The following is a 26,527-nucleotide window of genomic DNA, read 5'->3' as shown; positions in this document are numbered from 1 at the left end:
TTGATACATTTTTATTAATTTCTTGTTCTAATTTCTCTTCGTCAGATAAATATAGTTTGTAATCGTCGTCTTCTTCACTATCATTATCGGATTCCTCTAGCATCTGCGCAATTAATTCGGCGTTTTTCGGGTTGTTTGGATCTAATTTTTTCGCAGGATTTATTATATTGCACTGTGTTTCCTCTACCGGATTTCTAGATAATGCATCTGCATTTACATTAGTTTTTTCAGATTTATATACCACGTCATAATCATACTCTGCTAATTTTAATCGCCACCGAAGTATGCGCATATTAGCATCTTGAGCATGCTTAAACCAGAGTAATGGTTTATTATCTGTGACTAAAGTAAATTTTCGGCCGTATAGATATGATCAAAAATGCTTAACACAGTATACTATTGCCAGTGCTTCTTTTTCGTAGGTATCGTATTTTATTTCATTGTCCGTAAGCGTGCGCGATGCATACGCTACCGGCTGATCTTTATTAATCTTCCCTTGAGATAGAATTTCTCCTACTGCTAGTCCTGAGGCGTCTGTGTTTAATATAAATAGTTGTGAGAAATCCGCATATTGCAATACAGGCTCTTCACATAATTTTTGTTTTAGTGATTCGAATGCTTCCTCCTGACTTGGAGTCCATTCGAATGCTGCGTCATTTTTTAATAATGCGGTTAATGGTTTATCTAATTTTGAGAAGTTTGGAATGAACCTCCGGTAGTATCCAGCCAAGCCTAAAAATTGTTTAATATTTTTAGGCGTTTTTGGTCGTGGAAATAATTTGACAGCCTCCAGCTTTTTCGGATCCGGAGTTACGCCGTCTTTGCTAATTACATGGCCGAGATAAGTTACTTTTGATTTCAAAAATTCACACTTATCTGGCTGTAATTTCAGGTTCGCTTCTCGTAACCGCTGTATTAATAAATTGAATTTCCTTTCATGTTCTTCTAATGTTTTTGCATATATGACTATGTCATCCATATACACAAATAATTCGCGCCCCTGCAACCCTGTTAATACGAGATCCATTAACCTTTGGAAAGTTGCAGGCGCGTTTTTTAATCCGTAGGGCATTCTTTCGAATTCATAATGCCCAAACGGAGTTGTGAAAGCCGTTTTATGGCTATCCTTCGGATCCATTTTTATCTGATGAAATCCGGAAGCTAGATCACAGACGGAGAAATATTTTGCACCGCCTAATTGATCCAGTATATCAACGATGTTAGGTAATGGATAAGCGTCTCCAATTGTTTTTTTATTGAGGCTTCTGAAATCCAACACCATTCTCCATCGTTTATTTCCTTGTGAATCGTCTTTCTTTGGCACGATCCATATGGGTGTATTATACGGCGACTGTGAAGGTTTTATAATTTTTCCTTTCAACAGCTCGTCTACCTGCTTATTTATTTCTTCCTTATGCTTCTGCGGAAATCAATACTGCCTGGTGTTAATCGGTTGATCATTTGTTGTGGGTATCTGATGCTGCAGTACCTGAGTGAAGGTCAGCGTTTCTCCGGGTATGTGGAATCTATCCTGGCTGCTTTTGACGAGATCCGTTACATTTTCCTTTTCGTTAACACTTACATGCTCTAAACGCAATAATTCTATTATTTCAGAGAGGCGCTTATTTTCCCTCTCATTGATTATTGCTAAGCATTGCGCGCTTATTCTATCTTTTCTTCTTCCTTGGTCTGGACGATAAGTCGTAGATTCTTCTATTATTTGTTGTGATTGTTTTTCCATGGAGGTTGAGATTCTTGAAGACGGTTTGTTAATTATAATTTTATTTTTATTATTATTAATTTTACATTTATCGTATAAATGTAACTTCTCCGTTAATTCTTCGAAGGTAATGTGAGAGGGAATAATTTCATTATTTCCGGGTTCTCTGACTCGCGGAAATTTTAATTCTTTTATCGTTTTCAATGGATCCATTCTAGAATTACTGGAGGAGGTCAGATCACGTAGTGAGGTTTGGAAATTTCCCTCCTCGTGATTGACAGGAATTGAATCTTTGGAAATTTTAGATTTTATTTGTGAGGCTTGGAGATTTACCTCTTTATTTATTATATTTCCCGGCGATGTCCTGGCATCCTTCTCCTGGGCAATTAAATATATATATTTTTCTTCTTGGGACGGGGTTTGGAAATTTCCCCCATTATTGATTTCATTAAAGTTGCTACCAGGCGATGTCTTCGCATCCTTCTCCTGTGTAATTTTTATTTTATTTTCCTCTCTCTTTATAATTTTCTTCTGGATTTTGTCTTCAAGAAATTTTCCATCGATAAAGTTTTGATGACAGAGATCGTTACTATCGTGATTTCCTCCGTCATAGATTTTCTTGACCTCAGAGTCTCGTGACCTTTCAACGGTCTGCCATTCTTTATTACTCTTCTCGATGTTTCCTACCTGCATCTCGCTTAACGGTAGTAGTTGTATTGTAGGTACCTGAACTTCAATAGGTTCGCTCAGTGTACTGATTATGTTTAGATAAGCTTTTCCGTCTTCATTGGTGGCGACGGTATCTCCCAGATAAATACCGTGAACGACTTTCATTCGCGGTACATATCCGACTTCAATCTCTGGATTTGAAATTCGTACAAAGAATAGAGATTCGGCCTGTGGTGGAACGGTAATTGTCTCGGGAATAGAGAATGAAATTTTTTCCTCCGATATTTCTAAATGTCCTTCAGCATAGTCAATTCGCGAATTTGTTTGTTTGAAAAAATCGTTGCCTAATATTCCGGCTTGAGAAATTGGAAAATCTTTTGATACAATGTGAAAAATTACTTGTTTTTTGAATAACGGCATTATTACTCTTCCGAGAGTATACACCGGATAATCATTTATTCCGTTCAATCTTAAAATATTTCCGTAATCGATTTTTAATTTATCTGAAATTAAATTTTCTTTAATTATATTCGGGCCTGAACTAACATAAAACGGCCTGTATCTAACATAAAAGTCGCGTTTTGATTTCGGTTATTTAATTTCATTTTTATCGTGGGTACATGGCTATGCCTATCTAAATTTACGGTGACCGGCCGAATTTCAAGCTTCATTCTCTGACTCATTTCCGGAGAGTTACCACTGGGTGTGAGTTCCGTCCGGACCCCTGCTGCACACCCATCTTTGAGGGGCCACTGGCGTTTCCCGCACTCATCGCTTCACGCCTCTTGTTGTTAGCAATTCTCAGCTCGCAATTGTCTAACACATGGCCATCCTTCTTGCAGTAGCGGCAGTTCTCTACTCCTTTGGAGTTATTCTGCTTCACATTACTACGGCATTCCTTTGCCGTATGACCGAACCTTTCGCATATTTGACACGCTACTCGTGTTCTAGGCTCGGCCGCTCTTGATTCTTGCTGTTTTTTCCAGCAAGTGTTTGCGGTGTGTCCCAACTTTTCACATCACTGACAGATTAACGTTGTCCTGACTTGGTTGTTATTATTACTGTTACTGTTATTAAATCTGCAATTTCTTGCGTTGTGACCGGGTTTATTACAGATTTGACAATTGAATTTATTTTCCTGAATTAAGTTTATAAACCGGCGGTTATTGGTTTCGCGTAGCCGACATTTTTCGGCACTATGTCCGCGTTTTTTACAAATTTGACAAATTAAAATCTCGTTTGGAGCATTAAAATGGTTCCCGGTTTGTATCGTTAACTTCCTGCAGTTCGAGGCAACGTGCCCTTCTATGAGGCATAACTGGCAAGTTTCCCGAGAACGATTCGTATTCGATGATTTAGGGATGGTTGAGACTTTACCGTGTCGTATTTCAGTAATTTCACGTAGCTCTCTTTCTATATTTAAAGCATCATTAACGGTTTCGTGCACATTTAAATCCCTTTTTACCCTGTGCTCTATTTCTGCTCTTAATCCTCGTATAAAACATTTGCATACATCCTTTTCTAAAGTATTCCTAATTTCAGCTAGTTGCTCATAATCATCAATCATTCTTTTGTGCACGTCCATTATTCTGTTTCCCAGAAGTCTCACTCTGTTAGCATACGTGATTACGTCTTCTTCGTTTTTTTGATATACTCTACCCAATTCCCCCTGTAGTTGATAAACATTTTTATCTTGTCCAAAAATGTTTTCTAAAAATTTGGTTAATTGAGCCACGGTATCAAATTCCACCCCCTGGATCGTTCGTCGAGCTTCGCCTGTTATCCGCGTTTTAATTACTTTCGCGAATTGTTCCTCGGCTTCGGGAGGCAACATATTCTTTGCCTCCTCACATCCTTCCACAAAATAATTTATGGAGATGTTTTTACCATCAAAGAAGGGAACCGCCTCTACCGCGTATTTTAATGTGGCGAACGGATTTGTATTCGCCATTTTCTTAGGTTCTACTACAGGTTCGGTTTTACTATAATATGCCTGTAATCGCTTTGGCGCCAAGGGAACTCGTGTATCGTCTAATTTAATTGTAGATCTTTCCGTTACTTCAGATAGATCAGGCGGCGGGGTAGATCCGCGTTCCGTAATAGTTTGTAAGGAAGTGGGCTGTTTGGTTTGTGGATCTTTGGTTACAGTTTGTGTCGAGGCGTAAATTTGTGGTTGTGTTTGTTTCGATTTACTGGACTGTTCTACTGCAGCCTTATAGGCTTTTTCTACTTCTGCTTTATCGGATTTTGCTCTAGTATCTATTTGCGAAAAAACACGCTCAATATCCCGGCTGAGCCCCCAAAAAATTAGCTGTATGTTACGTCACAGGTTGGAAATTTTAAATGGGTTCATTTACCGTTACTTTAGATAGCCAACTGTTTACACTTTCTGTCATTAATATGTCCGGATGCCCGAAACATTTCCAAAGTCCTGTGAGTTCTAGATGCAGCTGTGCCTGTATATCAGTAGTTATTCTTCTAGTAGCCACCCTGAATATTTTAGTGTTCTTATATCTGGTGAGATTATTTGTCAACTGGTTAGAAAAATCTTTCTTTCCTTCTGTGTCTCTTAGAATGCTTGCTATTACTAAAGATGGCCATACCTTTAAGAAAGAATAGGCATCTTGCTTAAATCGAGACACCAACTGTCTTCCTGCCTCAAGAGTTCTGGAAACCTCTTCATATAAATTAAACCTAGGATACTTGTTCTCATTAGTCATACTATAAAGGACTGTACTAAACCAGGATCCATAAATGTCTCTAAGTCCCACAAAGTGGGAATGAGTTATAAGCCAGCATATATAGTCATCTTTCCACAGTAGATGCAGGTTTCCATATGTATCACCCTTGTATTGACCCAATATATAACTTTGATGAAAGTCATGAGAGAAGGTTATCTCAGATATTACCTTGTCAAAATTTACTTTGATGTTGTACAGAGTTGTTAACTCCTGATTTGGGGATATTGATATTAATCTTTCTACCCCAGTATAGTTGAAAGTGGATATTCTAAGAGCCTCCTGGGCCACTCTCAGGGCACTAGTCAACCCTGTTAGTGATTCCTTATTGTAAAAAAAATTCCTCCATTCTGTTAAAGCCCAGGAGAAAAAATCCTTGCTGTGAAGTATACGGGCCCCTGTTGACTCCACATGAGCGAGAAGCTCTCTATACTCTCTCTTAACTGCCCTTGGATTCTCTTTATGGAGAAGCATGTACTCTATCTCGGATGTTACAAGAGCTGATGATAGGTGACGGTCTTTCCTAAATATTGGCTTCCTTTGATGCTGATAGTGGAGTCCCTCATCCTCATCCAGTAACTCTTCTAGATGCGTCTCCATGTTGACTTCAACTTTTGTTTCTATGATGCTGGATCTTCCGATTTCTTCGGGCGCGGCTTTTCTTTACTGACCGAAGGTTTCTTGATTTCACTAAAAGGTGTTAATTTGAATTTAATTTAACGAAATGATTTTAGTGGGAAAAATGTCAGGGCAACACGCCGCATCGCTCCTTCTGGATCCCTCTTTACATCACCTCAAAGATTCTCTCGGTACCTCTGACAGGATGGACCCTTACTCGAGCTAAGGTTTTGGTAGTCACCATTTACTGGCGACATATCGCAACCCCTAACACGAGGAGATCCATTAACTGAGTCGAGTTAGCGGAGAACCTAAGGGATTCTAGAGAGATGCCTATTTCGGAAAACGCGAACGGCACCCTGGCAATACCCACGTCATTCATTTTCAAAGATATGAATTTTAGAATCTTAGTGAAACCATTTCAAAGGGGGCGGAAGTACAAAGGTAGAATAAATGATGAAACTTACTTCTTGTTGTCTTCGGTTAGTCTTGGACGAGTCCTTGACAACTTCTTTATTAACTTCTCTTGTAGGCACAACGAAGTCACTAGTCACAAAACTCGAAATCGATAGCTCGGATATATATATGTATATATAAATTCAGAGACTGAATGAGAGCGAGTCCCGCAGGAACACGCGGTTTTATAACCTTGGAAAAGGGGTGGGCTAGCGCCGGATTTTCATTTTTGAAAGAGTCAGTGCTCTGATTTGGCGGCCATGTCCCTCCACTTTTCCTTTTTCTTAATTATTGGTTACTCCGATCTTATCCTTTTTCTGATTTTCTTAAGCTCTAGTTTTCGTCCTTAGATTCTTAATTAGTGGTGAGGAGTTCCCGATATCTATTGGCTCGAGAGAAAAAACTCGGTTGTACGAAACTCCGCCCGCATGGCTTCCCCTTCCAACCTTCCAGAATATTGCTATTAACAGTCGGGGAAAAATTCCTAAGGACCCCCCTTTTCGTTATCACCGGGTCGCGTTTGTTTATGGGATCCGGTCGCGTGTCATATTCTTATGACTGCGGAGCTTTCACCCTCTTCGTTTGTTTACGCTTCGTAGTCGCGGTCTCAAGTGCTTCACTTATCGCCAGATATTTGATTTCGATTCCAAATTGTTTTAGGTTCCTTCTAATATTCTTTAAAGAGTTTTTTGTTTATGTTTTCCGTCGGTATCTATGCTGTGATTGTTCTAAGTTTCATTTAAGCATCCGGCGATAAGGATTTCGGAGTGTAAATTATTTCTTCTGAAAGTTTGGAAGTTCTCTCTCGTCACCAAATAGTCACGGTTTACTCTTTTTATCTATTTTATTGAACGCGTGTCGGAAAAAAGGAGATGTGGAGTCCGAGGACGTAACACCCCCCGACTTAGACAAATGTTGGGGTGTAATTCACAACATTTGCATAAACAGGAATATCTCTGTTTTTCCGACACCTCTTAATTTTAGAATTTTACATTTTTTTTCTTTTGGCACTTCCACTAGGGGTTATTTTTGTACACATATATATATGAGTGCAATATTTTTCTAATTCTAATCTTTGAGTTCAATATTTTTGGCAATTATTTCCACATTCATAAGATGACTGCAGGTCACATTTAGTTTATTTTTATTTCTTGCACATGTTTAAGGAGTTGTCTATGGCTTGAAAGGTGAAACGTTTTTTAAGTGAACGGGCCTGCTAAACAGACCGTTCGAAATCAAGTGGGGTCATGCGGCAATTTTATTGTCTACACAATTGAGTCCCGTTTTTTTTTTACCTGCTCCTAGTAGGCAGATATTTCGGGTTTGTTTTGCTGAGCATTTTAGTGAGCATAGTTCATTCGCATCCCTCTCGTAGTACCATACTACCACGTGCTTATTTCCACCATTCTCCTTGAATGGCGATACTGTTCGTTTTTCTGTGGTCGCCTATTATGTGGGAAATCTTACAATTCTAATTTTCATCTATCTATTTATCTGCACTCATGCATATATGTGTATTCTTTTTGTTTTTTTTTTTTTTTTTTAATTTATATTTTTTTTATTTATATTTCTTTTCCCCCTTTTTTTTTTATTTTAACCATTTTATGTCTTATTCAAATTACTCGGTCTTGGGGTTATTTTATTCTAAAGGAGAATTATTGCAAAATTTTGAATGGGTGTATAAAGGTATATTTTTGATAATAATGTGTATATAGGTAGTGTAAATATAAATGGTATATATATATATATATATATATAAAAGAAATCGTACTTAAGATCAAATGGTTAAACGTATAAGTAGGTATGTTTATAATATAATGCTAATAGTTATGATAATATAAGACAAAATAATTATGACAATATTTATGATAATATAGGAAAAAAAAACATATCTCTATATATATATGTATATATATATATAAAAAAATTAAGTGATTACATGGTATATAATAATGTGTGTACGTATGTTTATATGATAAAAGGCTTATTTTTCTATTGATTATGCTATAAGGATTATAATTATTTTCGCCCTGGTTGGCGCAGCTGGATTAAGCTGACCCACTGCTCCACGTTGTTGGGCCCTGCTTTATAGTTTAGCACCACCCCGGTGCTCTTAAGGGCTGCTCCCGTCGATTCCAAGGCGTTCGCCAAGCTCCGCTCCTGGTGGTCGCCTTTCCTTCGGATGGAAAAGTCCACCTCAGCGAATTCCCCCCAGGAGGGCCGGCGAATAGATATTTGCCCCCACTGTTTTTCAATGAGGGCTTTCGCGAGGGCGATATCTCTTTCTTGCCATCCTGATGGCTCGACGGGCTTAATATTGTATGTCCCGCACGGGATCGCCTGCCATCGTTGTTCCATAAAGCGTTCTTCCAGGCGGCAGCAGTCGAATTTCCGGCGGTGAATTTTCCGCCCCCAGTCGCGTAGGTGGATCGTGACTCAGTGTGCGACGCCACCTCGACCACGATCCCCCTTTGCCACCGCCTCTTCTCCTTGACTGCCACCAATGTCCCGACTTCTACTTGGTCCGGCGCCAGGGTCAGGTTTTTTCCGATCCTGTTCATCCGGATCGTCAGGAATTGGAGGAGTTCATTTATTTCCCCCTCTCCGTTTTTAAGCTTGACCCAGAAGAGGGTCGGCAACTCCACCTCCAAAACCTGGACCTCCAGCGGTGATCGAGTCAGCTGGTGCGTGTCGATGCTTTTGATGGTGGCCATCTTCTTTTATTCTTTTTTTTTCCTTTTTTTTTTTTCAAAAACAAAACTCTTCTCTTCTTAACTTCTTTCTTCTATTCTAAAATCAAATAATTTTTCTTATAAGAGTGAAAAAGGATTTTAATTATGGTTACAAAACTGTTTAAGACTTATATATTTATATACATGTACATATATGCCTATATATACATATATATATAAGAGAATAATGTTGCGTGTACGGAAATACACGAGGTAAATGTAGTCATAATGAAGGGAAACTGTTGCGTGTATGGGAATACACGTGGTGATATAGCTGGATTTGTGATTTATTTAATAATTATTTATTATTTCTTTTTCCTAATGTCGCAATTGAAGAGAGTAGGATGCATTTTCTCGGTCGGGTAAAAGTGGATAGTGTCGCTCTGGTTCGGCGTTGAGTTTCGCTTCGGATCCCTCGTCGGTAGGTGGTTCATTTTGCATCTGTTTTTCGTTTTCTTGTTCAGGCATTTTGGGTGCGCTGGGTTTTTCGTACCTGCGCCTCTTTTCTCCCAAATGTAATAAAAGTTGAGTTAAGGAATCCCAGATGGCTCCAATTAGGTACAATGACCATCCATATACAGTATGTAAAGCGTATCCATGAACTAGAGTGTCAAGAATTAATTTGACTCCGCGGATGCATAGGAATATTCCTAACATTCCGGCGCTAATGTTTCCAAAAATCAAAAATTTACTCCACATTCTATTCCATACAGAGGTTGCTACCTTTTCTATCGATGCTTCGTCCATTAGATTCGAAATCAGGCCCCCGTGAACGGTTGTAGGCTCCCCCATTACTCCCCTTGCTATCGTATTTAGTAACGCAGGTCGTTCCGCGGGGAACATTATGTGATCTCTTAAATGTTCGAGATCCTTTTCGCTGTAAATTCCGCTTGCCGCAAGCGATCCTGGATTCGTATAATGCCACGTTGGTTTAGTCATTGGTTTGATGGTGGTGGGAGGCAAAGTTCGTTCAGGCGTAGGTATCATTCGATACCATTCATCATTTAAATAATACATAGGTGGAATTACTCGATTGCATGAAATTTGTGTTCCGGTTTTTGTTAATATGTGTGTTCGTGGAGATAAGAAATATGTTTCATTATTTTTCAATACCGGTAGCTCAGAATAGCATTCTTTAATGTGCTGAATTTTTACATCTACCGGTGTACATTTTATTATATGTACAACCTCTCCAGAGATTACAGCCATATAACCGGGTCCCTTCATAATTTGGTATGCGAATTCATCAGGTGAATTAACTGCGATACTTAAGGCGTTTTTTAATACCTGTTGTTCTAAATTACAGCGTTGTTTTAATACGTCTCGATATAGTGAGTTCATCTGTGACCGAATATGTTTTTCAACATATACAAATTTCGAATTTACATAGGTGAATATATCTAAATTTTCGACCGATAATGGTCTTTTCTGTGCAAATGAATCGCCCTTTGTTGTTTCCAGAATAAGTAATTTTGGGTGTTCAGTTTTCATTAGAGTATATCCGCATAACGGCTCCTCCCCTGTTTTTGTTAATGCAAATGTTATATCTTTGGTGGATAGGGAGTATACTATTTGTGGCTTTTCATACATCGTGTCAAGCATTCGGTTCGCATATCCGTCATACAAGATGTCATAATTGTTAAATTTACAATAATCAGTCGGTAGTGTTTGCCAAAAGGTATATCCTCCGTCGATATCGATGCAAGTATTATCGGTATAAGTACATACAATTCCCGATTGTAGACGGATTTGATTAGCTTCTAAATTAACGGTGGCTTGATGAGTAATTAATGTGATTGTTATTACGGCTTGTACACCAACATTATCCCAGCTGCCGTAAGGATCCGAATAATAACTGCCGGTGCAATGTCCGTCAGTACTGGCAGATCCTGCGAGCGTAACCGGTCGCATTATAGTTTGATTTACTTTCAGTCCATAAATATGGTTGTAAGTTGAGAACGAAAATGACCCGGTCGCATGCATCTTTTTGCATTGGTCTGCTGTGGTTTCAAAAACATATTCCGCTTGTCCGTTAGCTACGGTTGAAATATGTGAATGCATGCCACAATGATATACATGTCAGTTTATAGATATCTTACACTGCGTTACTTGTAATGCTTCGAATTTAGATAATTGTAGCAATTGTATATAGGTTCGGTCTATCTGGGGTTGTGTTAAGGGTATATTGCAATTTTCGACGTCTAATAACGATAAGGTGGTGACATTTAAATTCGCAGATCCGCAATCGTAGCCAAATATTCCGTTTATCGTGGTTATATTTGCGAGGACGAGCACGCCCATAATCCATTTTAATCTTGAATCCATCTGAAAATATAATTTTATTTTTATTTGTTCGTTTTAATATATGATATACGTAGCCTATTCGGGTGTACTACTTTTGTGTTTTTCTTAATTCTTATCCTCACATTGTTTCTGTTTAAAATTTCTAAAACTTCGTGTGGTCCAGTGTATTGATTACCGAATTTTCCTGGTTTCGGTCCCTTTATTAAGAATACATAATCTCCAGGCTTGAAAATTTTCGGGTTAATATTTTTGTCATAATGCTTTTTAGATTTTTCTTTTGCTTCGGTTATGTTTTTGAAAGCGTTTGTCTGTAGACTATGTAATTGTGTGGCGAGCCCTATTAAATAATCGTCGTAACTTGCTAGTTTTTCCTCCGGACCGAGAGGTTCGTCCGTCGGTACCCTAGCTATTTTTCCGAATACCAGCTCATACGGCGTATGTTTTGTCGCTTCGTGTACACATGTATTGTAATTAAACATGGCAAGTCCGACCCACTTATCCCATTTCTTTTGTTCGTTGGCGTATTGTTTTAAATATTCGCCAACAGCATGGTGAGACCTTTCTAAAGATCCGTTTGATTGCGGGTGGAATGCCGTGGTTCTGAATTTTCGAATCCTAAATATTTTTGCAACTTTTTTGATTAATTCACTTAAAAAATTCCTTCCTTGATCGATTAAGATTGCTTTTGGAGCCCCCAATACGCAGATAAATCTGTCTACGAATACTTCAGCTATTGTTTCGGATGTTTGGTTTGGTAACGGTATACCCATGCAGAATTTTGTTAACTGATCCTGCATGGTCAAGATATACTCGTTTCCTCTGTCAGTTTTTGGCAGAGGTCCCACAATATCCATGGCAATTTTATCGAAGGACGTTCCCGGTGTGTCAGTTAATAACATAGGTTGCTTCGTTTTTACTCTAACTAATTTTTTCAGCTGACATTGTAAGCATTGTTGAATATATAATTGTACTTCCTGTTTTAGATTTTCCCAATAATATTTATGTTTAATCCTGTTATATGTTTTATTCACACCACGATGTCCTCCCGTTGGTGAACAATGCATCTCTCCGATTATTGACGATCGGAGATCTCTGGGAGGATATTTTATTGACCCATTACAAATTATTAATTTTATCGGTGAGTTTAGAAAGATTATATGTAGTAGGTTTTTAATTTCACGCCAAGGTACATTGTTTATTAAATCGGTTTTTGCAATACTAATCGTTTGTAAATTTAATTCGTCGGTGATTGCTCGTAAATTTTTTATTGCTGTGGTTATGTGTTGTAAAGTTAAAGTTGGTCCTTCTCGGACTCCTTCGCTGATTGGTAAGATTACATGATAATGTTTTTTGTATTTTATCGGTTGCGCTTCTCCTAAGGGAAGTGCTTTAATTTGTGGAAGTTCATTTCTCTCAAATAATTTTTGTGAACCAGAATCTAAAGGATTTCTTTCAGTGACAGTGAAGTATGTAATATTATCTTTTCGTAAGAAGAGTAAGTCACGTGTTTCGATTATGTTGTTAGGTATGTCTTGAATATCTGTAACAACGGGTAAATTTCTATTTTCCTCTGTCTCACTTTCGCTATCGCTTCCATCGTCACTCTCTTTTTCTTTGTCGAGGTCCTCCTTTTGAATTTCAAGTTCTTCTATTTGTTCGTTTCCTTTTTTAATTGTATTTTCTTTTAACTGTTCCATTCTTTCTTTCTTTGCTGTTTGGCTTTGTGTTTGTATTCGATGCTCTTCTGGTGGATCATGAATTAACGCTTTTTCCACAATTTCCTGCGACGATTCGTTTAATTCTTGTTCCGTAAATGGTATTGAATCATTTTTGCTTATTCCATTTTTATTAATTTCCTTTTCTATTTCTTCCTCATCAGATAAATATAATTTGTAATCGTCGTCTTCTTCACTGTTGTACGCGATCTTGCGCGATCGCGTTAGGTTAGAAATAGACTTGCTCAGCAATGAGCTCGACGCGTGAATCGATTGAGCGGGAATGAGATGGAGAGCCGATCGCAGGAATTGAAAAAAAACCCAGAATAATTAAAATGACAAAAAAAAAGGAAACTCACTGTATTTACAAAAAAAAACACAAAGAAAATACAATCGCGTCGGTGAAGGCAAGGATATCAGTAACCGAGCGGAAATCTTCTTGACCCGGCTGATCCGTCGGAAATCTTGAGAGTAGATGAATGATCTACCCGACTGTCGGAGATCTTGCCGCGGACGACGGAGATCTTGAGAGCGCGAGCCGGTGATTGCCGCGAGCGCGAATCCCTGCACTCCAGCGGTAGCGATAGTTTGTAAATGGAATGGCGCCGAAATAATGAATTCACGGAAATTGAATTCACGGAGTTGCGATTAAGAGCGCAAGAGAAAGAAATTTATAAGAAAGCTAAACGAAAGTCGTCGCACGAGAGCGAGCCGATATACAAAGGCGAGACGCACAGGTGCGGAGTTCGAGCGAAACTAGTCGTCTTTTCGCGGTACGGAGCCTAGGATAGTCGGAACCCGGCGACGAAAACAAAGCGAAGTCAGCGAAATATTCGGTTTGAACTAGATTAGACTGACTTCTGCCGAAAACACAACGCGTTGAACCATCGGCGATTCAAGGATATCGACAAGATCAATAAATACGCGACGGTAGACTCGAAATATCGCGACGCTGGAGCACATACCAGGCGCGAGAATTATAATACAATTTAACAGCGCTGCAATTCATAGTCGAATGAACAACTGTCATTATCAGATTCTTCTAGCATTTGCGCGATTAATTCAGCATCCTTAGGATCATTCGGATTTAATTTTTTTATTGGCTTAATTATGTTGCATTGGTTTTCTTCCACCGGATTTCTTGACAATGCATCTGCGTTTACATTCGTTTTTCCGGCTTTGTATACTACATCGTAGTCATACTCGGCTAATTTCAATCGCCATCGTAATATGCGCATATTTGCATCTTGCGCATTTTTGAACCAAAGCAATGGTTTATGGTCCGTGACTAAAGTGAACTTTCGACCGTATAAATATGGCCGAAAATGCTTAACGCAGTATACAATAGCTAGTGCTTCTTTTTCATATGTATCATACTTTACTTCGTTGTCTGTTAGTGTGCGAGATGCATATGCCACCGGTTGATCTTTGTTAATTTTTCCTTGGGATAAAATTCCTCCCACTGCAAGTCCTGAGGCGTCCGTAGTTAGTATAAATGATTGTGAGAAATCCGGATATTGTAATACTGGTTCCTCGCATAATTTTTGTTTTAATAATTCGAATGCTTCCTCCTGATTTGAAGTCCATTCGAATGCTGTGTCATTTTTTAACAATACAGTCAGGGGTTTAGCTAATTTCGAGAAGCTTGGTATGAACCGTCGGTAATATCCCGCCAAGCCTAAAAATTGTTTAATATTTTTAGGCGTTTTTGGTCGTGGAAATAATTTGACAGCCTCCAGCTTTTTCGGATCCGGAGTTACGCCGTCTTTGCTATGTTGTAACCCGACCCTGGCAACAGCAAGGCCACGCACGCGAAGGCCGGGTTAACAACCAGCGTCGATCGGATCACCCGATCGCGGAATCCGCTGACCGATCGACGCCTTGCACTTTTTCGCCTAGGCAATGACCGAACGCGGTCACTGTCCTACGCGCCCGGAATCCGCGGACTGTTGCATTTCCGCCTTAGCAACAGTCGCGTATAAAACCCGCGGCCACCGAATGTCCGCGGGTCATTCTGATAACAACAACGACGGGGTAACGCTGCCCGAAGCCAAGGAACATAACATAAGGAGAATAAAAAGTCTTCAAAGTGAAAAACAAGTGTATCTTTATTTACGAGCCCCTCGTGGAATAAGAAGAAGTTCCGGGAGGACGGACCCCTTGCACTGTCCGGGTGCAACATTTCTGGTGGCAACGGTGGGATCCGCCCCCCGGCGAGGCACCGCTCCGGCGACGTCCCGTTACTCACGGCGGGCCATAAAGAAGATCTCTGAAACAGAAAACAAAAGTAAGATGTCGGACTCATCCTACTCGGAAGAAGAGGACTAGGACAGCGCAAGCAGCCGCTCTGCCGATATCGCACGCACTCGACACCGGAGAAGCCAAGCAGCTGGGAGATAAGCCGAGGTAGCAGCAGCCCGGTCGCAGCCACGCAAAGGAACGGACAGCCGTGGACAAGGACCGGAAGGAAAAGGCAACAAACAAACCCGGAAGCAGAGACTGCGCCATGCGACACCTTGCGTTAGTGTAAGTCCGAAATATAATTTTATTGTAAACTTTAACCCGACTAGTCGATGTCGGACGAAGATTCCGTTTTGCGAAATCAAGTAGCCAACGAATCTTGGCTACATAGCGAATCAGGCCATCGGGCACGGCGACCACCCCCTGAGAACCCCATAGGCATTGCAACCGCCGCCCTACGCGAAATCCGCGATAACGTGCGTCGGGCATTGAATACAGAGAGCGATAGCGAAAACTCAGCCGAATTTGATCCGCGCGAAGAACCCGAACCGTGCGACGAAACCGATTTAAATTTAGCACAACCTACCGACGAAACGCAAAAAAGCGACCGGAAGAGGCTATTAGAAGAAACGGGTAGCGATATCAGCGACGTATCGCAACGCGGCGAATTCTCTCTTACCTCATACGACAGTAGCATATTTGATCCCGCGGAAATAGTAGACGAGTTAGAAATGCGACGACGCGGCCGAAACTCTACCCGCGATAATCAAGGGACCTCCTCAAGGCTCTATGAAAATCAGCCGCTTGAAACGAACCTCGGCGAACAAATTTTTATGGTAACAGACCAAGGCGATCGCGACGGAACGAGCGAGTCAAGGAGGAAGCTGCCGGCGGCACCCTGTGACAACCGCCGACACGGTAATAAAGCGGCCCAGGCCCGAACCCCCTTCTCCGATTTCGCGGAGGCGCTCACCGGTACCCCATAGCGATACGTTAAGTACGATCTTGGATGCCATACAAGAGATAAACAGACGCCTAGATCGGGTAGAAGTCGAGATAAGTACGCTGCGAGAACCGCTCCACTCCACACGGACATCGGAGCCGGCAGCCGCACGACGAGAACCGCTGACTCAGGACCGCGATGACGTACGATTCTCTCTAGACAACCCCCGGCAATACCTGTCGATGAAGCATGCCCTCGAAACGATCCCTTCCTTCGACGGAAACGAGACGCACGCCAAAAAATTTATTAAAGCATGCGAATACGTCGCGAGGAAAATAGACCCGGCGGACGAAAGTGAATTATTAGCCGCGATACTTTACACGAAACTGACTGGACGCGCGCTGTCGCGTTTCGAGACTAGGAAAGTCGTCGGATTCTCACAATTCCTAAGCGAAATAGAAGAAGCATACGTGCAACGACGGGGCACCTCGTACTTGCAAATTGACTTCAACAATCTACGGCAACGACATGGGGAAAGCGCGCAAGCTTTTGGATTCCGAGCCGACTCCCTCGCGACCGAACTATACGACGCCTTAAGCGAAAATCCGAAATATTCGGATGACGAGAAACGCGGCATCTGGAATTCCGTACAGGAGCAAGTGTTACAAAATTACCAGGCCGGACTCCTTCCGTATACGCAAATGATCGTCCGTTCACGGAATTATACCACCCTACAACAGGCCATCGCGGGGGCGGCCATGGAGGAGAGACAACGCGGTATACCGACGCGATCCTTCCTGGACCGAGACCCGCCGCCGCGACGCCCCCCGCCAGCCTGTCAAAAATGCGGGAAGCAAGGACACGCGGGATTCGCGTGTCGCTCGAGCCGGTACGCGCAACGTTTCCCGTTACCGCGAGCCGATCATCCGCCGCGTGTGCATACCACAACGAAACATTGCACCTATTGCAACATACCCGGGCACACGCGCGAGGAATGCCGACGCCTGAAACGCGAGACGGGACCCCGTGAAAACATTAGACGCGACTCCCGACCGCACCCCCCGCCGAGGAGGGCCCCTGCAGTCAACACCGCGCATTGCCAAGAGAGAGAAACAAATACGGATATGATAGGAAGCGGCCCGGGAACCGCTGTTCCGCCGCGCCAGCAGGAGACCCGACTCGCAAGAGATTACCAAATAGCGCACCTGGCAGAAGACACGAGGAGTCGACAGCTCGATCTCGTCACTCTACCGATCTTCCAAGCGAAAAACGGAAAGGCTACTTTCCTCGTCGACTCAGGTGCCGCGGTTACGCTTATAAAGGTGGGAAAACTAAAAGGTACCACCCCCATTTTCTCCGGCTCGACCGCTTTAACAGGAGTAACGGGTCATAAGGCAAAAACCCTCGGAAAATGTAACGCCACGATTCGCCTCAAAACTACCTTCGTGCACCACGATATGCACGTCGTGCCGGACGACTTCCCCATCGATTACGAGGGAATTCTTGGTATGGACTTTTTAAAGACTCAGCGGACCGTGTATGACGTAGAGAACGGCCGCTTAAGTATAAATCGTGTTACATTCCCGCTCCATCCGTACGCTCGCATCATGTTACCGCCGCGCAGCGAGACCATCGTGCGCGCGATTACAGACGAAAACCGGGTGGGCATAATCTACGCACACGAGCTTGCACCCGGGATCTTGATCGGGAATTGCCTAGTCGATCCGATAGACAACGCGTGTCCTATCAGCGTAATTAATACAACCGAAAAACCGATAGTTTTTTCGACGCCACGACTGGTCGTTCACCGCGCGGAATTTGCTGACTCGGCGCCGGTACTCGCGTTACGCGACACGCCAAGCGACGGCAAGATACAGACACGGATAAAAGCATTAAACGAACAGCTGCGGACATCACATTTAAACAAGGAAGAGGACGACAAGCTGCGGCAAATCTGTGCAAACTTTTGCGACACATTCTACCTCGCTGGCGATACTCTCTCTCACACTTCCGCGGTAGCGCACGAAATAAATAACGACGCGGGAATAAAACCCATAAACTGCCGACCCTACCGGTTGCCGGAACGCCATAAAGATGAAGTAAATCGACAGTGTGACGTCCTGAAGTCCGAAGTGGTCTCGAGACTTGGTTCGACCATGTAATGATGAATAATAATAATTATAGGGTTTTTCTGCGGTTAAGGAGGCTAAAACTTCAAGATAAAGGTCACTTAATAATTCACTGTTGAAGAGTTGATAATTTGTTCCCAGAGTAGATTTATTGCTGAACACAAATTTTTACAATATTTCGATATAATTAGTAAAGTTGGTCTTATAATTTAACGAATTTATAATATGCGTATTTTATTTATATCTTCTGAGCGACCGCGAGAAAGTTAAAAGTAAAAGAGAGTGTCGTAAAAGCAGTCGTGGTAGTAGTTGTTACTGTTACTATTATTGCGCTTGTGGTTTTCTGAACCGTTTATATACTATTTTAGAACAATGGAAAGGAGTAGTTCCGACCTTGACAATCCTTATTTGGTTACAGAGTTTTAGATTGGTCCACGTAGGTTCAACCTTGGTTCCTTATATGGTAACGAATTTCGCTATTGGCTTGAAAGGCTGGCCTTGGTTCAAGAAAGTGCTTTGTCATGACTCAGAACTATGATTCACAAGTAAGCTCTGTTTTTCTATTATTTTATCTGATGGCCTTTAAACATACTTTACATAAATTGTCTAAGAAATGTCTTAGAGTATGTTTAAAGTATTAATAAATTTAGTCTTAAATCTCTCCAAAAATTCTAATACTAACATAATATTATATATATATATGTATATTTTATAGTTTGAATTATTGAATGTAAAAGCTATTCTTTTTATGGGACTCAAGGATATATCCTTGAGTCTATTTCTGTATTGGAGGCAGTGAGAGTGCTGGTTAAAATTTACTTTCTACCGCACTAAGTTTTAATACTTGTTTTAGATAGAAACAATTCTTCTATTTTAATCATTAATTAATTAAAGAATATTTATATATTTAATTTTATATATAGAAGAGTTGTTTCCTTACATTATACAAATTTTCCAAGTACTTAATTAAAGCATTTCTTATTTTATATATATTATAGATTTTATATAATAATAATAATTATTATAATTGTTAGAAGTTGTTAAGTTTGTTAATTGTTCTCTACTGTTATTGTTTCTATTACAGGATAGCAGGGATAAGACCAGAGTTGCTATTTATCAACTAATAATAGGATGGTAAGAATTGCATGCTTTAGTATATCTATACAGGGTGTCCGGTTCGTTTTGTCACTCCCGAAATTTTGGGGTAGACAAGAATATTTTAAGACGAAAAGTCCTATACAATTATGCAAAATTCGTAACCGTTGATTTTATAAAAATTATTATGTCTCGGCGAATGAACGCTAAGAAATCTATGGGCTGGGCGCGGCGATGGCATTGTTTCGTTTTCTGCAGAAAGTAGCCGAGTCGAATAATACTGATTGGCGAGCGGGTTCGGCGAATGAGCTCTAAGCAACTTAGGGGCCGGCCGCGGCCGCGGCGGCGACGGTGTTTTTAAAGATATAATCTGAGTCAACTCAGAAAGAAACAATCACGTATTGAAGTCTTTGCGGCAAAGATGAAACGAATGCGCTCGCGATCATATGATACCGTGCCGACAAACAATTAAATGTTTCCGCGCTTCCGAAAGCACGATATTAACATTAACATATTATGCTGTCTTTAGGATTTCAGACATCAAATAAAACGTATTTTTAATATTAGGAAATTATTAATATTAAGATGTGCTATCATTTCCTCACTACCTAGCGGTAGATAGCATAGTGCGTTTTTTTTATCGTGGTATCCCCGGTAGGCCTAATCCACTGTCATAGTTTAATTTAAAAATTGTTCAAAGTGCCCTCCTCTTTGTTGCACGCAGAGTCGGGCTCTTCGAACAACGTCTTGCGTCGCTTGATAGACCATATGCGGCGTAATGGTAGCGAAGGCCGCAACGATGGCCTCGCGTACCTCGTTTACAGTGCCGTTTCTCTGGGGCTCGACTAAGTTTTTTATGTGTCCCCATAAAAAATAGTCCAGCGGAGTCAAATCTGGCGATCGTGGTGGCCAAATAATTGGACCACCACGACCGATCCACCTGTCGCGAAAGCGTGCGTCTAAAAGTCGGCGTACTCCTCGACTCCAATGAGCCGGTGCCCCGTCGTGCTGGTAAATCATGTTTCTCCTTGTTGCCAGCGGAATATTTTCAAGAAGACCAGGGAGCTCGGTGTCCAAAAAATATTCATAAAATTCGCCGGTTAAACGTGGCGGAAGAAAATATGGACCAATCTAATACAAAAAAAAAAAATTTTTGTTACAGAGTATTTAATAAAATAATTGTTTTTTTCCGTTTGTACTTGCCACATGATTATCGATGAGTCCCGCCCATACATTTATGGACCATCGATATTGAAAAGCTCCCTGTCTAATAACATGTGGATTTTCATCCGACCAGTAAAGGCGGTTCCTTAAATTAATTACGCCGTTTGGCGTAAACGTCGACTCGTCAGTCCAGAGGATAGAGTCTGGAAAAGATGCGTCTCTCCTGCTCTGTGCGAGGAACCCTGCAGTACGAACATTTTTTGATAATTATTATTCCCTCAAATTATCACGAATATAACAGTTAATAAAAATACCTTCACAGAAATACACCCGTGGTTCGAAATCTCTCGGTAAAAGTTGTTGCACACGCTGGTAATGAAACGGGTGCAACGCATTTTGCCGAAGAGTATGGTGTATCCTGTATCTCGACAAGTTTAGTTGATACGACGCGCGACGAATACTCATGTCCGGCTGATCTTCGAATAAATGAAGTATTCGTTCTTGATTTTCAACCGGAACACGTGCAGGTGCATTATTTATGTTATGCACAAAACATCCCGTTTGCCGTAATCTTTGTACAACCCGTAAAATTGTACGATTACACGGGTAATGTGCACGCCCGGGAAATTGTTCGGCGTAAATTTCGGCAGCACGATTCGCGTTTTCGCCGGCTCGTCCATACGCTATTATCATTTCCGTCAATTCTTCCGAGGAATAATAGCGAGGCATCCTTTCGTTTGACACACAAATTTACACTCAGTAAAAGCTTAGGCATTTAAATTTAATATGTAGTTTAATAAGTAATTAAATAAAATAGGTTCAACACTTGTGACTTACTTGATAAATTGACAGATGTCGAAAAAGCCAGTTTAAGTTACAAAGATCGTAAACAGACTAAACATTTTATCTTTTGTCAAATTTATGTATAATACATTATCGACAATATTTACAATATTTTTTAACAATTGATAATAATAAAGGATACTGAAAATGACTTTCAAAACAAAACAATACTGAGTGTAAATAGTGTGATAAACGATCTACGGTTCTATTTCTGTGAAGGTATTTTTATTAACTGTTATATTCGTGATATTTTGAGGGAATAATAATTATCAAAAAATGTTCGTACTGCAGGGTTTCTCGCACAGAGCAGGAGAGACGCATCTTTTCCAGACTCTATCCTCTGGACTGACGAGTCGACGTTTACGCCAAACGGCGTAATTAATTTAAGGAACCGCCTTTACTGGTCGGATAAAAATCCTCATGTTATTAGACAGGGAGCTTTTCAATATCGATGGTCCATAAATGTATGGGCGGGACTCATCGATAATCATGTGGCAAGTACAAACGGAAAAAAACAATTATTTTATTAAATACTGTGTAACCAAAATTTTCTTTTATTTGTATTAGATTGGTCCATATTTTCTTCCGCCAGATTTAACCGGCGAATTTTATAAATATTTTTTGAACATCGAGCTCCCTGTTCTTCTTAAAAATATTCCGCTGGCAACAAGGAGAAACATGATTTACCAGCACGATGGGGCACCGGCTCATTGGAGTCGGGGAGTACGCCGACTTTTAGACGCACGCTTTTGCGACAGGTGGATCGGTCGTGGTGATCCAATTATTTGGCCACCACAATCGCCAGATTTGACTCTATTGGACTATTTTTATGGGGACACATAAAAACTTAGTCGAGCCCCAGAGAAACGGCACTGTAAACGAGGTACGCGAGGCCATCGTTGCGGCCTTCGCTACCATTACGCCGCATATGGTCCATCAAGCGACGCAAGACGTTGTTCGAAGGGCCCGACTCTGTGTGCAACAAAGGAGGGCACTTTGAACAATTTTAAATTAAACTATGACAGTGGATTAGGCCTACCGGTGATACCACGATAAAAAAACGCACTATGCTATCTACCGCTAGGTAGTGAGGAAATGATAGCACATCTTAATATTAATAATTTCCTAATATTAAAAATACGTTTTATTTGATGTCTGAAATCCTAAAGACAGCATAATATGTTAATGTTAATATCGTGCTTTCGGAAGCGCGGAAACATTTAATTGTTTGTCGGCACGGTATCATATGATCGCGAGCGCATTCGTTTCATCTTTGCCGCAAAGACTTCAATACGTGATTGTTTCTTTCTGAGTTGACTCAGATTATATCTTTAAAAACACCGTCGCCGCCGCGGCCGGCCCCTAAGTTGCTTAGAGCTCATTCGCCGAACCCGCTCGCCAATCAGTATTATTCGACTCGGCTACTTTCTGCAGAAAACGAAACAATGCCATCGCCGCGCCCAGCCCATAGATTTCTTAGCGTTCATTCGCCGAGACATAATAATTTTTATAAAATCAACGGTTACGAATTTTGCATAATTGTATAGGACTTTTCGTCTTAAAATATTCTTGTCTACCCCAAAATTTCGGGAGTGACAAAACGAACCGGACACCCTGTATATATATAGAATAAAAGTTTTAAAAATTCATAAAAGCTAAATTAATAGGAATTAAGAAAAATTATTTTGCAGGGATTAATGATTCATTATAGTCTTTAACTTCTATTATAAAATTTGAAGAAGGTCAATTGTTAACTTGAAATTGTTTATAACAATTTATTAATTTGTTTATTAATATGAGATTTTTAATTACTCAGTTGTGCGTTATAGCGACGAGTCTTTGTTCCGTTCGTAGTTGGTTATTAGGAGCATTAGTTTAGAAAATGTTAGTGTTACTATTTTGTGTCATTTGTGTTGGTCTCTGATTTTGAACAGTGGTCATAATTCGAGAACTAAAAGAGTTAGAAGGAAAATGTTTAATAGTTTTTTAAATGAGAGCTCAAATGTGACAAAATATACGTAACAGAATTTTGAATAATTGGATAGTGTTTTATTTGTTTATAACAATTTGGATAATTAACTAATTAAGAAAGTTTATTTATAGAACCATTTTTATTCCTTTATTTAATTACTTTATAAATAAATTAATAGTTTATTAATATTTTATAATTTAAAAGGTTTTTTATTAACTTTTGTATCTCTTGTTTTTCAGTAAAAGGTATTCCAGTTCTTCAAACTATCGGAGTTTGTAAAATTCCTATATCTCGGAATCTATGAGGAGTAGAAGAAAGTATAATATATGGATTTGGGGTAATTTTGCAAATGCCGAAAAATGTACGGAACAGAATTTGAAAATATTGTACTTGTTCAATTTGTTTATAACAAATTTAATAATTAATTAATAAAGAATAACTTTTATAAAAGTTAATTTGAATATTTATTTACTCTTAATACAAATATAACTATAAGTCCTTGAAATGTTGCAAATAAAGGGAGTTCTTTCTATATGTGTGTTGAAATGTATGTATGTATGAGTAAGAGTAAAAGTTTAAAAATTCGTAGCTGCTAAACTAATAAGAATTAAGAAAAGATATTTAGTATACGTTAATAGTTCATAGAGAAGTATGATTTAGCGTTATAAAATTTGAGTGTTAATGGTTATTAATTTTAATTTATTTATAACAATATACTATTAATGCCCACAAAGGTATAAGTCTATATGAGTTTTTTAGACGGGGAATTATAGGGTTCCTCACATCTAAGAGGATATGGCTTGATCTTTAATGGTTTAATAATTATTAAGGATTTTATGCGGCTGGTGTATCAGGAGAACATGAGTGTGTAACTTTAAAAATTTATAAGTCCAAAACTAAGACAGATTAAGAAATGGTTTATAAGGGTTTGTTATTAGTTATTTAAGGCTCTTTAAAACGTATATAACAAAAATTAAAAATTATTAAATTATTAATTTTATGTTGGTTGGTCGAGAGTCTAAGTTCTATAAGAGAGCTCGCGCGGCTAAGTCCTTTTTACAATTCATACTTAGTAATTTTTATAGATGAAAAGACAAGAGTTCGCGCGGCTAAGTCCTATGCCTTTACCATTTTCGCGGCTAAGTCTTTGTACGTACATTTATATATATGGTTCGAGGACCGATTGACTCTGGGTATTATTTAAATTAATTAGATGTACAAGGTGAGTAAAAATTATTATTACGGTACGGTTTTAAAAAAAAAGGTTCAAGGTTTAATTTAAATTAATCAGCATATTTTTATGATTATTATTTTTAAAAATATTAAGAGTTAAACTTGTGGTCCCGGTAATTACCGTTAGACGCAGATATATATGTATGTACATTGGCACTTACTGGGACTTTTGCCTTATAACGGGTGACTTTTCCTTTAATCCTTTTTATAAATTAGGTTTTTGATTTTAGATAGAAAATGTTATAATAAAAGTTATTATAGGTCTTATAAGCTTTTCAAAAAAAATTATAATTAATATTGTTTATGGTTTATTATCAAAAGTTATATATTATCATAAGTTATATATATATTATTATTTAATAATGGTGTGATTATTTTTATATATTCTGTTTCTATAGAGAGAGACGAATACAGCTATATAATTCTTTTCTATCAGTTACATCGTTTTATATTTTATTTTATTTTTATACGATTTGATTTGTGGTTCCTTAGTTTCACAAGAGAAAAGTTGAACTGAGAGATTCAAATTCAGGAAATTTTTATATCTCGGAAACTATTACAGATACCGAAAAAATGGTATATACAAGAGTTTCTGTATTTTTAACAACAAGATTGATAGCCATCACAGTTTTTATATTTTATATATAATTTTAATTGTTTATAACAATTGATATTAAAAAATGTCTTATTATGAAACTGTTATTTTTACGTATATTGCTACCGTAAGACAGAAGAACATGTTTCTATATATTTTTTATTTATATATCATTGTTATAAAGTTTATTTTTAATAGTTAATAATTGTTCATAAGATTTGTTAGTAAGAGTTGTCACAAAATGTCGGTTTCTTGGGTCTATATGTGTAATTGAGTGTAGTTAGAGTAAATTTAATGGGTCAGGTTATGATTGGTTGGCTCCGGACTTGACTTAAGGCGGATTTATTGTAGATGTCGCTTGTGTCTTAAAAGATTCGTCGAGTGACTGTACTACAAATAGTGACAAGTGGTGACTGTACTGCAAGTGGTGAAATCTATGAATGCCGGTGTAGTTAGTGTAGTAGAATTATTTTTAATAATATGATTTTGAAAAATTTTCGCCGGTAGTGAAGTTTTTACCCGTGTTAATAAAACGTCTCCTAGTCGTCGCAGGATGTGACAACAGATAGATAAAATGATAAACGAAGGAATTATTCGCGAAAGCACGAGCCAGTGGAATGCGCCCATACTCGTGGTACCGAAGCGAGCCGACGCGTCAGGTAACCCGAAACTCCGGATAGTTGTCGACTTCCGGAAGCTAAACGACGCCACAGTGGGAGATTCGTTCCCTATACCGAACATTACGGATATTCTAGACCAACTGGGAAACGCGAAATATTTTACAACTTTAGACCTCGCGTCAGGATACCATCAAATTCCTATGCACGAGGAGCACAAAAAGAAAACCGCGTTCTCAACGGCGCTGGGGCATTACGAATTCAATCGAATGCCGTTCGGGTTGAAAAATCCGCCAGCTACTTTCCAAAGACTTATGAACTCGGTACTATCGGGCCTCCAGGGAATAAAATGTCTAGTGTACCTCGATGATATCGTAATTTACGGAGCCTCGTTAGACGAACACAACAAGCGACTCGTGGAGGTATTAAAGAGATTGCGCCAACATAATCTGAAACTTTAACCTGAGAAGTGCGAGTTCCTCAGGAAGGAAGTTTTATATTTAGGACATATAATAACGGAAAAAGGAATACGACCCGACCCATCTAAACTAACTGCAATACAACAATTCCCGACGCCAAAACGAGTACGCGACGTACAATCATTTATAGGGCTAGCGGGATATTATCGCAAATTCATCGAAAATTTTTCAAAAACCGCAAAACCTTTAACCGCGCTTACGCGAAAAGACAGCGTTTTCAAATGGGAAATGGAGCAACAACAAGCTTTTGAAATACTGAAAGAA

General features: G+C 39.5%; 1 protein-coding gene across 1 annotated transcript; it reads right to left on the bottom strand.

Annotated features, from left to right (window-relative positions):
* Positions 1 to 20,038: 20,038 nt before the first annotated feature.
* LOC139113898 (histone-lysine N-methyltransferase SETMAR-like) lies at positions 20,039 to 21,253 on the bottom strand. Its single transcript, XM_070675345.1, has 3 exons — positions 20,839 to 21,253; positions 20,564 to 20,766; positions 20,039 to 20,491 (listed from the first exon to the last, which is right to left on the bottom strand). Exons 1-3 carry the CDS (start codon positions 21,251 to 21,253, stop codon positions 20,039 to 20,041), a joined length of 1,071 nt encoding a protein of 356 aa, XP_070531446.1.
* Between the last annotated feature and the right edge of the window lie 5,274 nt (positions 21,254 to 26,527).

Source organism: Cardiocondyla obscurior, linkage group LG03, assembly GCF_019399895.1.
Source record: "Cardiocondyla obscurior isolate alpha-2009 linkage group LG03, Cobs3.1, whole genome shotgun sequence".
NCBI lineage: Eukaryota > Metazoa > Arthropoda > Insecta > Hymenoptera > Formicidae > Cardiocondyla > Cardiocondyla obscurior.
The sequence above is the reverse complement of the archived record's forward strand: the minus strand, read 5'-3'. Positions and strand labels throughout refer to the sequence as shown.